The following is a 12,747-nucleotide window of genomic DNA, read 5'->3' as shown; positions in this document are numbered from 1 at the left end:
AAGACCCTTTTAGAAGAAGGGTAAAATTCAATGTATGACTTCCATGTCACCTGAAGGTGACAGGTGGCAGTGGAGGAGCCAGAGGGCATCCAGTGCATGCCCTAGCGTTCCCAGATTTGCATAGGCTTTAAGGAAGGTATCTGATTTTTTTAAAATGATTTTTTAAATGTTACTATCTCTAACAACACATGGGAGATTCCCTTGGGAAAGCCAGGGAGGATACTTTTCTTTAAGGAGTTATCAAATGCTGGTTTAATGTGTAAATGAATTTGTCTTCCAAAGGCTCATTTTAATAATGAAAACCTTTTTCTTAAGATCAGTTGTATTGATTTCTACTCAAGCACGTCACAGTGTTTTTTACTTTTCAAAAGTGACACGGAATTGCAAATCAAAACCACGAGATAACCACTTCATACATACTGAGATGATTATAATCAAAAAGATAAATGATAACAGGGATTGATGAGGACTTAGAGAAATTGAAAACATTATATGTTGGTGGGAATATAGAATTGTGCAGCCCCTTTGCAGTCCCTTGAAAAGTCAAACTTAGTTCCCATAGGACCTGACAATTCCATTCCTACTTATATATACCTAGAAGAATTAAAAATATATGTCCCTATAAAAAAACTTGTTCATGAATATTTATAGTAGCATTATTGATCTTAGCCAAAAAGGAAGCAACTCAAATTTTCATCAGTGAGTGAATAGATAAACAAAATATAGTATATGTATTCAGTAGACTATTATTTGGCCATAAAAAAGGAATGAGGTTACTGCTATATGCTACAACATGGATGAACCTTGAAAAAACATGTTAAGTAAAAGAAGCCAGACACAAAATGTCACCTATTTTCTGATTTCATTTGTACAAAATGTTTAGTTAGAACTATAGAGATGGAAAATAGATTAGTGGTTGCTAGAGGGCAGATAGCACAGGGAGAGGGTAAAGACTAACTTCTGATGAGTATGAACTTCTTTTTGGGCAGGTGAAAATTTTTTGCAATGAGTTAGTGGTGATATTTGTGTACCTTGTGAATAAAGTGCTAAAAATCACGCAATTGTCCACTTTAAAAAGGTGTATTTTATATTTTGTGAATTGTATCTCAATAAAAAAAATGGACCTTTCATAAAACCCAGTACTACTGAAGGTTGATGCTGTAACTGGGAAGGTGACCTAGTATTTCTTATTGGAAATGCTTTGTCATGTAACTGTGAGTAATGAGCATGAGCAGGAACTGATGGAATGGGTTGGGGTCCGGGAGCCTGTGTCCCTCTGGAGTCTGCTGCTTTGTCTTTACCTCGTGGAACTTTCTCTAGGACAGTTCTTGTTCTTTGCTGTTAAGAAAATTAATACTATTTAAAAAAATAAGTTAACCTAAATATTTCCACTGCCCGTTTAATTAAATTTTCTCCTCAAAAAATAGCATTCTTAGAGGAGCAGGAACTTAACCAGTGAACTAGCACAGTACCCAGGATAGCTATCAGCCACTAAGTTGTTGTTATCAATAAACATTTAATTATGAAAATTTTCTGATAGAAGCAGTGCAAGTGAGTAGGCCTTAGGTTCTCCTGCAGATTGAACTAGAGCGTGCAGGTCTGATTTTGTGTCTGGTACCCTTGGGAAGGGTGACCTTAATTTGAGTGGTCTTAAACTAAGTGAGCCCATGGCCCACTTAGTGTGGGACTGTGGATCTATGTTATGTTAGTGTGGCCTAAGAGGAGAAAATTTTTTTGATACCTGTTATCATATTTAATGCTCTTTGGGGGCACCTGGAAATTACTAGAAAATACAATACAAAATGATTTCCAGAGCAAGACCACCATAAGGAAACTTGTATCCAGATTACTAATTTTTTGTTGAAAGATCAGAAATATGAAAGTGTTAGTACCCCCATCCCCCATTAGTATTGTTTTTTCCAATCAAATATTGTTGCCATAAATGTTAATAGATTTTTTCAAATTATTTTAGTGGTTTTGCAGTGTACTGCCATTTGTTTGCCTAGTCTGTCTTAGTTTTATTTTATTTTTTAGCATTTTAATGATTTTGGTCACCAAAATGGGGGGGGGGGGAGGCATTAGAATCCAAGTGGATTAAAAGGAATTTTAAAAACAGTGGAGAACAGATGTAAATTCCTTAAAGTAACCACTCATCCAGTCCCTGAAATAGAACCCTAAAAATATAGTTGGACTACATTCCAGTTTACAAGAGTCTAATGTTTGTGCTGCTGTTATGACCTATGTGGAACAGTGTGCTGAGAGGCTGGGCTTCGGTCACTCTCTCCCTGAGGAGCTGGCATGGCAATACCCCTCCACTCCCTTGGCAGCGGAAGTAGTAGGAGTGGCAGGGAGGAGAGCAAATCATATTTTTATGTTAGATGATAAGAATGAATGCATTATTGCACATAAATTTGTTTTATCAGAAATCAAAATCAAAGAGTAAAATATTAACAAGGAACTGGTTTAAATTAAGGTATATGTAGACATCAAGATACTGTGCAACTGCAAAAGCTGATATGTATAAGGTAGTAAATGACTCACAGATCTGTCAATTGTGGAAAGCAAAGTGGCAGAGGTATATAGGATGCTGCCTTTCTAGTGAAATAAAAGAGATTATATTCATGCCTGCTTATCTTTGCATAAAAGAAAACTCTGGATGAATACATAATGAAATTTTTAAAAGGTCATTTCCCTTGAGAATGGTCTTGGTGGTAGGAAGGTGGATTGGTAGAGGACAGAGTGGAAGGAATGCTTTTTACTGAATATGTGGATTTGAGTATAAATGTGTTTCCAATTCCAGATGTTGACTTCACCAATTAAAAGTGAGAGAAAGTAGAACATCATCCTTAGAAATGCAGACACCCAGGTGAAGTGGCTTTCCCACTTAAAATTGTGAGACCTTACATTTCCTCTCTGTGTCTTTGTTTGCTCATCCATGAAGTTAATTATGGAAAAGCAGTTATTATAATATCTGTCATAAGTAAATTGCCAATATCATTTTCTGTAGTAGGACTGGTCAACACTAGTAATTCTCCAACTACGTTTTAAGTACATTTGTGAAAGCGTTAGATGTGCCTGATGCTTTCTTGTGTCCCTGTAATGTTGGATTTTAGCTGAGGCTATGGACAAATGCATGTTGGGAGTGGGTCTCCTCATCTCTCTTGCCTAGTGATTAAGAGCCTGGCTCTGAAGTGTACAGAATTAGGTTACATTTGCCCAAACTAGGAATACTTTTCAGCAGCCCATTCTTTGTGAGGAGCTGTAAGAGATGCAGGATGCTTGAATTGAATTGAGTAGGTTGCCTTGAGGAGGAGGGACACTATCCTGAAGTCTCTACTGAAGGTACTATATTCTGAAAGAGCAGAAAAGAAGATCCTTCAGTTTTGTGCTAGTGTCACTGGTCCCACTCTGCACTTGTACAGACCCCGTGTGAGGTCAGTGGCTGCCACAGCAGTCTGGAGAACCACATTCTAGAATGGGCTGGTAGAGTTCTGCTCTTTGGTCTCAGACTTTCCAAGGTGAACTATTGATGAGAATGAAAGTCGTGGTGCCATTCTGGACTCAGTCAGTAGTGCTCTGCATGGAGAGTGACTTGTCCAGGTTATACCCTGAGGTTTGAGCTCAAGCAGGAGGTGTGAGTCTGTACAAAGCCATTTCTTTGCTTTCTATTCTTTCTTGTCTCATGGGTCACCAATTACAGACAGTGCACGGTAAGTGAAGAAGCAGCCGGAGGCAGCAGCTCACTTTCTTTAGGGCCTGTCTTTCAAGGAGGTCTTCAGTGGTGGGCTGACTGCTATGGTCAGGAGCAGTCTTTCTGAAGACCTGACTTGGCACACATCCAGGCAAGGTACCCGACTGCACTGAGGGACGAGGACTGTCAAGGAGATAAGGTTAAAAACTGACTCTATGAACTTGAAGGGAAAATATACTAATCCTCTTTGTCATACCAGATATGATTTTATTTATTTTAGGGTCCGTTGAGATTCAGTAATGAAGCACCTCAGGCCAAACAAATTCATCTTCTTAGTGAGGTATAGGCCAGGATTTGAGTCTTTCAGACTTAGAGTGACTTTCATCAGTGGGTCTATGGATGTAGTCTAATTATAATGCCCAAATATTTTTATTCTAAATAGTTTTAAAATAGTGGGAACATTACCTGAGAAGACCCTTCTTAAAGTTAATTTTTAGATTTGTAAGTTACAAAAATAGGACTTTTTTTCTGGGTGCAGATGTGCAGATGTGTCCCTGCTACTGAGGATCCTGAGGCAGGAGAATTGCTTCAGCCCAGGAGTTTGAAACTATCTTGGGACACATAGTGAGACCCTGTCTCAAAACAAATAAAAACAAACAAACAAACAAAAAAATCATTTGTTGTCTTTGAATATAGCACCCTTCCATCTATGTTTTTCCTATTCTCCAAAAAACAGAAGCTAAGAGTATTTGTAGCACCACTGTTTTACTTAACAGGATATGATTTTGGGGTGTTAGCATGATGAGGGTGGAATCATGCCATAGACCTGTTGGCATTTCGGTAGTATTTTTGCCTGTGTATTAATTGCTTCTAGTAACTATGGTCTTTGCCTTTTACCCTCAAGACAAATTTAAAGATAATTTTAAAAATGTGTGTCATATTTTTAAAATAACATAAAATGATAAAAATCCCAATGTTCTTTTATGGTTAAGGAGGGAAGACATACGCACATACTCAGAGTTGAGAAGTGGTTGTAAAATTTAACTAGGGGGCTGGGGAGATAGCTCAGTCGGTAGAGTGCTTGTCTTGCATGCACAAGGCCCTGGGTTTGATCCCCAGCACTGCAAAAAAAAAAAAAAAAAAAAAAAAAAAATTTAATTGGAACAGTTCCAGAGAGTGGAGAGCCTTTGAGAGACCTCAGGCAGCGTGGGTTGAGGCAGGAGCTGTGGCCTTGCTCCAGGTGGGAGCTGTGGCTTTGCCTCTTCCTGTGTGAAACTGCTTTTAAACCCTTCTGTTGGTGCCCCACAAATAGTGTTTGATGTGAAGAAGGACTTTCTTCCTTTTATCAACAGATATCTTAGTTTGTCACAATAGGTGTGAAAGTAATGAATGTTGATAGATAAAATGACAGTCTTATCTGTGAGTTTTAAAAATCTAAGTGCGGAAATAGCCAAGGACTTACTACCTCCCTAGTAAGACTGTTTAGGGTTGCATGAATACTTAATACTGCAAACAAAGCTCTTCATTTTAAAACTTTGACTCTTTAAGCATTGCTTACCACCATTCTTTACAGGATAGAGTGGCTTCTGGAAGTGGGAAATGGGTATGAGTACCTCTCAACCACCTTCCTTCCACTTCCCCCTTGTTATTTTGTTCACAAAGACAGCTGGACAAGAGAAAGTAGAACTAGGTAATGTGACTTCTCAACTAGCTACCTTTTATTTGAAAAGCATTGGTCCTTGATTGCCTAATAGCAAGGATTTTGTTTTATTTAAAAAAAAATGCACCGATTGTAGGTCAGTGGTAGAGCACTTGCCTAGCGCGTGTGAGGTGTGCTGTGTTTGATTCTTGGCACCACATAAAAATAAATAAAAGTATTGTGCCCATCTGCAACTAAAAATATTTTTTAAAACATACATTTTAAGGAATTTGTTTGCTCAGGCCTTAATGATGAAAACTGATAGTTTTCTAATACTAAAGAAGATGTAGAATTTACATTTCATAGTACCATTAAGATATATTTTCTGTCAAACAGGTTTTATGCCTGTGTATATAGTGTTCATTTGAATCAGACTTACATTTTCTGATGTTACAAAACCAGCTTTGTTAGAATACAGGATTTCAGCTTTTTTTGTTGGAAGGGGGGGAGTGGGGGATTAAGGCAGATTAAAATGTTGGGATAATAACTGATTCCTTCTGTATGCTCAGAAATAAAATTCCTCCAAATCTGGATGTAACTATGGTGATATTAGCAAAATATGAGTTTGGGGTGGTGTTGAGCTGAGGTGCCTGTTGTGGTAAAGGACCAGTCACTCCTCTTCTGAATCAGTGTGTCTTGCAGGGCTCACATAACTTGGGTGCGTGAGGGTCTCTGGTGATGCAGCATTGCCACTGCCTGGCAGGATTTGACCCAGATATTCAGTCTGGGGAGAACATCTGTTTCATTTCATCATGCTCCTAACAGACAGGGCTGTACCCGAAGAGGTGGCGGGGGGGGTCTTCTGCAGAGAGCACCATTTCTAGGGTTTAGTGAGGACAAAATCAACCTCACTATAGCTGCCACTTGTTAGGTCAGTCCTGAGTCCCAGGCACCATGCAAGGTGCATTGCTCCATTATCCCTGATGTGTTTAAACAGGAGTTATTTCCCCAGTGCTGTGAGTCTGTGTTCCTAGGTGGAAAGTGTTTTCAGAAAACCCAATGCTTTAAAATAGGAATGGTCTCCTGCCCATGCTGGAAGATGAGCTCTGAGCTCCTCCTTGAGATTAAAACTGTTACCGTTTTTTATGTTAACAGTATCTTCGAAATACGGAAGTTTAAAGCTTGCATTTGGCTTCTGTCTTGGTCCAGGGAGTGGTTATCCTTCAATGGCGATCTTTAGTGGTTATCTTTTAGTGAATTATTTCCACATACCAAATATGTAAGAAATTTGAGTAAGGATACCTTGTAGTCATGACACACTCCACTTGTATTGATTTTATCATCTGTTATTAACCTTTGGGAGGTAGAGATGATGTTGATTTCATGGTCGTGGTGGAGGTGGTGGCAATAGATATTTTTACCCTGGGAAGTGACACGAGACTTTTATTAAGAGTCACTACTAGTTGAGTGTGTGTGTGGCAGAGGGGGAGTAGGAAGAATCTCAGGAATGTCCCTTATAGTTTTTTTCTTCTGTTCCTTTCTAGTCTTTATAACTTGGCTTCTCTGGAACTGAGAGAGAATCTTCTGACCTATCTTCCTGAGTGAGTCTCTGGGGGAAATGGGTGGGGGGGTGTGGACTAGTTGAATTGAAGTCTATATATATATACATATATATAAAAGGACTATTTCAAAAGAAGATCCGGTGTCCTTTGGAAAGTTAGCGATGTGCCAGCCTTCTCATAATAGTCTTTCCTGTGTAGTATCTCCTACCATAAAATCCAAATGCGTGCTATTTCTGGAAACTACAAGTGAGGAATACTGTGTTGCTCAGCGTGTCTCAGTCCACTATTAAGCACTTTGTTTTGTTGTGTGTGTGTGTGTGTTTTTTTAATAGCTCTCTCACCCAGCTGCGCAGGCTAGAGGAACTTGATTTAGGAAACAATGAAATATATAATTTGGTAAGTCTGTATCCAAGAGAGATGGGAATTTGTTTTTGTCCTTAGTTATGATCACAAAATATTTTGGGGAGGTCTAGAAGAATGCTTACAAAGCCAGAATTTCCATAGATGTGGCTGGGAACACAGTCTCAGGGGTTCAAAATTGTCATTGGGGTATAGGGAGAGTCAGGACTGGAGAGTTAGGGCCTGAGGGGAAAGACTGGGGCATTTTTAGGAGGAGGAGGGCCTGATCTTAGAGAACTGAAGACAGGCATTCTCTCCCACACCTAGTCATTATATGATGATTTAGGGTTCCCTCTCCCTAATGGAAGACTAACAATGGCATCTTTGTTACCATAACATTATCTTTGTTTGTTTGTTTTAGCCAGAATCTATTGGCTCTCTTTTACATCTAAAGGATCTCTGGTTGGATGGAAATCAACTGTCAGAATTACCTCAGGTAAGTGGGAATTTCAGTGTCTCCCCCAAAACATAGAACAGCAATAAGCCTTGCGAGTTCCCAGCTTCTGTGTGAGATTTTTCTCAAGAAGGATCTCAAAAACAGAAACTTGATTGAAAAAGCACATTTGGAAAAATGTATTGAGCTTTCATCATTCTGCATTGCCATAGGAAAGTTGAAAACCTCAACCCACCATTTCTAATGATGCTAAATATAGCCTTCAGTTTGTGAGGTCTGCACTTCATTTCATCCTTGCTACCAGATAACTTACTTCAAACCCAGCAGATTTATAAGTTACAGGGACCCATGATTCTGGCAGGACACATTTCTGTTACTCTTTTTGATGTGCCAAGTACTTGGGATAAATTTGACCACATTTTGCCCTATCGTAGTTGGTATAAGCAATATTAAAAGCTTTTATTTCACTATTTTTCCAAATACCACTCGTGATCTAGCTGGCAGATCATAGCATCCACGTTTCCCTGCTGCTCAAGTATGAGAACCACGTAGGACCTCACACAGGCTCCCTTTCTGAGTGGGGTCCAACAAGTAGACCCTGTTTCTGACAGAGAAATTGAGAAATCTAAAAACGTCCTCCCCAAGCACAAAGGCCATTTCTTCTTGTTATTTCACTCTTCCCCCACTATTACTGAATTTTATTCTTTGGTGTATCTTATAGCCAGTTTTGTTTTTTTTTTAACAGTCAGAATGTAGATTTCATAATGTGGATGTCTGTATTTTGAGGAAGTTTGGGTGCTTCCCCACTTAGTTGTGTGAACGGGTCGTGATAGACACTGTGCTTTGGGTGGGGAATACCAGATCAAGCAGAGAAGTTTGACACCAGAAGGAAGTGTGTATGTTAATTTTTTATTCCTGTAGTTATAGCACTGAGGTTACTATTATGTCACTTAATGACTAATGGAACTAAGAAACTAATTATAGAGTCTATTTCTGAGATTTTGGCTACATTTTGGGAAGACAGATCAGCAACCATTGTGGGTAGGGCTTGACTAATACTTAGATTTCTCTAGGAAATATATGGAAAATCCTGATGGAAAGAATGCTAGTTAACTTAGGAGTCAAAGGATAGGGGGAAAAAATAACCTAAATTATCAAGAGAGTGATAAACATCAGCTGTGGGATGTGTGGCCCATGTTATAAATGGTTACTTTAAAATGCTCTTTTTCCACTATAGTGTTGACTTGTGTTAAACTAGGACTGAGCATATCTTACATTCTCAATCAGAATTATTTTTTTGTCTTCACTGCTAATGGAATGAAAAGGATGCAAAGGCATTATTAAAAGGAATTAATGAAGAGTAGAATGACTTCAGAGGTCTGGCCTAAAATTAGTAGAAATGTAGTCTGCTTTCCTATAGACAGGAAATACGGAGGCAGGATGGTGAGGCATATGTTAGGCAGGAAATAAACTGGAAAGAATAGGTCAGACCAAATTAAATATAGATTGAGGAATTTGTACTTAGGTAGACACCAGGGAGCCACTACATGTTTTTTGAGTAGCAGGGTGTATGATTGTATGACTAGACCAGCTATGTTTTCAGGAAGGAAATTAAGATCAGTGTATAGAATGGACTTGGAAAGGAGTAGAAAATGGAATGCAAGAGGCAGAACTAACAGTCAAAGTAAGAGGGTAAAGAGAGTAGGAATTTAATGTAAGGAAATAGGGTTGGAACGTGGAGACAGTTATGACAGAGAATGGGCATTTTAGGAATGAAAGGGAAGGTTACTCTTGAACAGCATGAATTATACTGTTCCTAATCCTGGATAGATTGTTTTCATTAAAAGCGGTGTGCTTGTCTTCTGCTGATGTTTAAGATCTCCCTGGGTCTGTGTGTTCCAGTTTTGCTGGGAAGCAATTGCTTTGAGGTTTGTGTTAACAAGTACTACAGGTTCTGTAGAGCTAAAGTAGATGGTTTCTTACCAGAGAAGATCCTGGGGTCACACTAAACTTTAAACTGCGTACTGGAGATTGATTCCAAACATGGAGAATTGGATTCTAGCCTCCCTCACTTTTCCTGATTGTGTGATCTTGCAATCATTTCTTCCCTCTTAATGCCATTCTCTTCCTCTCTTAAGTGAGAATGATTCCTTGCTTGCCTGAGGTGGAGGTGTGGCCTCCCTCCCAGTAGCTTCTCTGTGATTCATTGGAAGGTCTAGGACTTTTTCTCTGCCTTCACAGTGGGTGTATGCTACAGATATACATCCTTAGGACTTTGGAACTTGATTGTGAAAAATCACTGTAACAAATTCCTCTGTACCTTGATGGATTGAAACATGAGCTTCTCTTTTTATGCCATTGATGTAGGAAATAGGAAATCTGAAGAACCTGCTATGCTTAGATGTCTCTGAAAACAGGTTGGAAAGACTTCCTGAAGAAATCAGTGGCCTGACTTCATTAACAGATTTAGTCATTTCCCAGAACTTATTGGAAACAATCCCGGATGGCATTGGTAAGTATTGAAAAGGACTAACTGCTAAGGTGTTGCCTGCTGTTTGACTGAGCATTTGGAGCTCACCATGACTCTTTTCTGGAGCTCACTTTCCAGTGCTGGAAATGTGGCTTCTTTGAGTCTCCTTGTTGCTTGTTTTTGGAGATGGAATTTTCTCTCTGTGCAAGCATTCCTGTCATCCTGATTTGGTAGCAATTAAAAAAGTATTGTTAGTATTAAGTGTTGACTCATATCTACTTTATCCACATTCTGGTTTCAATGATTTCAGTAGGGATTAGCCCAAATAATAGAAGGTGTTTAAGGCATCTGAGCAGTCACTAAGATATTTCTAATTCAGCATCCTACTATGAGAAAGTTTTTTGGAACTTATTGCATGACCCAGGGAGGTAATTTTAAAGGAGGAGTGCTATGATTGAGTTGAATATTTTCTAGTTCATTGAGAACAATCTTCTAACCATTCTAGGCTATTTCCTTAAAAAAAAAAAAAAAGGTCAGTTCAGCCTTTTCCTTTACCATAAAGGAACTCAACCCAGTGTGAGGAATGAAACAGAGAAGTTATAAACAGATGTGAACTGGTAGTTCCACTACAGCAGAGCCGCTTAGAACTTGTTTAAAAACAAAACAAAAAAAGTATATTTAACCATAGAATTGTCATAGGATTATTGTCTTTAACTTTTGCACAAAACATCAAAGGAAGTTTTTAAAAGATTTTCAATAGTTGGAGAAGCTATGTGGCGGAGGACCTCTTCCTGTCTAGTATTTGGTCAAAGTGGAAATGGATAGCTGATAATAGCAACACAGTAGGAATGCAGACAGTGCGCTTTGGTCACAGATGGTTGTAAAATTGGTAGGGAGTTTGACTCTATGTAGAAATGTTCACTGAAGATCATAATTGGCACCTGAAAGCAGGTGTAGAAACCGGACATGCATGTCACTTGGAATGGGAGGAAGTAGCAAGCAGGAGGAGCTGACTTTAAGCATTTGAAGGGCTGTCTGTAGAAGATTTATTACATCTTCTAGTTCAGACAGTGAAAATGAAAAGATTGTGAATCTCCATTTAAGAAAGAACCTTAAAAATACAAAGGTATTTGTCATAAATTATGATTACACTCCTATCACTAAGTACTCTTATTGCTAGAAGTATTTCACAAGAGGCTGCATGACTGCTTGCCAGGGCATCTTATTGAGGACACCCCTCTGTTAGAGTGCAGTTACCCTGCAGAGATCAGCCCCCATTGCCTGATAGGGAGGAAGGTGGAAGCCCTCCAGGGACTGTGTTAGTAGGCTATTGATGATGCTAAATAAAGAGCTTAAGAATCAATTACTCCTTCCTTTCCCTGTGGCTGGACCCAAGGCACAATACTCCTTTGAGCATTGTTTTCCAGCTTTGTCTCTTTTTTTTTATGTCTCTTTGTATAGAGGCAGTTTTCTGATTTAATGGGGAAAGTATCATTATGCTAATGGCTCTCAGTAGAAAATGAAGGACCTTGGCTCTGCAGACTCAGTCCCCTAACTTGTAGTTGCAAGCCACAATCTAAATGACCCAGGTTTTCAATCTGAATGATCTAGGATTCTGAGGAAGCTGCAATTAGATGCATTCTTCTTTACTGTGGCATCGCCAGTGTGTCAAGTCTTCGTGCCCTGCTGTAGTAAAATCAGTTCTTCGTATGACTTTTCAGATTCTGCCTTGTTCTGCGTTTGTAGAAATACTTCACTGCAGGGATCTTCACTGAGTCATTTTCATTCACAGGTGATTTAATAAGTTACACTTGATTATTTTTAGTAAAGATTATTCTTGGGTTAAGAAAAGGTCCCTTCTACACAGGAACAACTCCAGCTCTTAAAGATGCATCAAGAGCCAGCTGTTTGTTCTTTAAAATTGCTGGCTTTGAAATGGTATTTTTAGGTAGTGCTTTTTAAAATTATTTGCTTCTAATTGCTGTTTTTGATGTTCTGAACATAATATATTAACTCTCAACCTTTAGTGATCTAGATGAGAGTGATGCAGTTTCATAATGTGAAAAGCTGGGTGAGGATAAAGTAAGTCACTGTTTAAAACATAAAAGAATGGCAGATAGGAAATACTAAGTGGTGATTAGGAAAACAATTGTAACTAATGGTTTAAATAACCCTCTTGCAGGAAAACTAAAGAAACTGTCAATCTTGAAGGTGGATCAGAACAGAATCACAGAATTGCCTGAAGCAGTTGGGGATTGTGAAAGTCTCACAGAGTTAGTACTTACAGAAAATAAGCTCCTGGTGAGTACAGTTTGCATGTTAAGTTGAAGACTTATTAGGGTAGATTCCATTTACTTACAGTTTGAATGGACTAAATGCTGATGTCCTCATGTTACAACTCAAAAAGGGATTTGCAAAGCAATGCATGACCAGATGATCAGTTTTCAGCCTGCTTAAGCAAAGAAAATGGTGTTTAGGTTCCCCTGTCAGAGTTTGTGTCCTTGTAGCAGTGCTTACAATATAGGGACTGAACTGACACCACAGAAAGGCCCCCAGAGAGACAGGGAGATAAGCCACTGTCCCTGGGTATGT

The 12,747-nt window shown here is 38.9% G+C and overlaps 1 protein-coding gene across 1 annotated transcript in view; it reads left to right on the top strand.

Moving 5' to 3' along the window:
- The window catches only part of Lrrc1 (leucine rich repeat containing 1), a 125,846-nt gene that overhangs the window by 91,165 nt on the left and 21,934 nt on the right, over positions 1-12,747 (top strand). The window contains exons 5-9 of the mRNA XM_047558733.1: positions 6,875-6,931; positions 7,225-7,288; positions 7,653-7,727; positions 10,053-10,197; positions 12,338-12,456. Of these exons, the coding sequence (XP_047414689.1) occupies positions 6,875-6,931; positions 7,225-7,288; positions 7,653-7,727; positions 10,053-10,197; positions 12,338-12,456 (460 nt within the window). The remainder of the gene's footprint in view (positions 1-6,874; positions 6,932-7,224; positions 7,289-7,652; positions 7,728-10,052; positions 10,198-12,337; positions 12,457-12,747) is intronic.

This window comes from Sciurus carolinensis, chromosome 7 (assembly GCF_902686445.1).
Source record: "Sciurus carolinensis chromosome 7, mSciCar1.2, whole genome shotgun sequence".
Lineage (NCBI taxonomy): Eukaryota > Metazoa > Chordata > Mammalia > Rodentia > Sciuridae > Sciurus > Sciurus carolinensis.
This window is presented reverse-complemented; position numbering and strand designations above follow the sequence as displayed.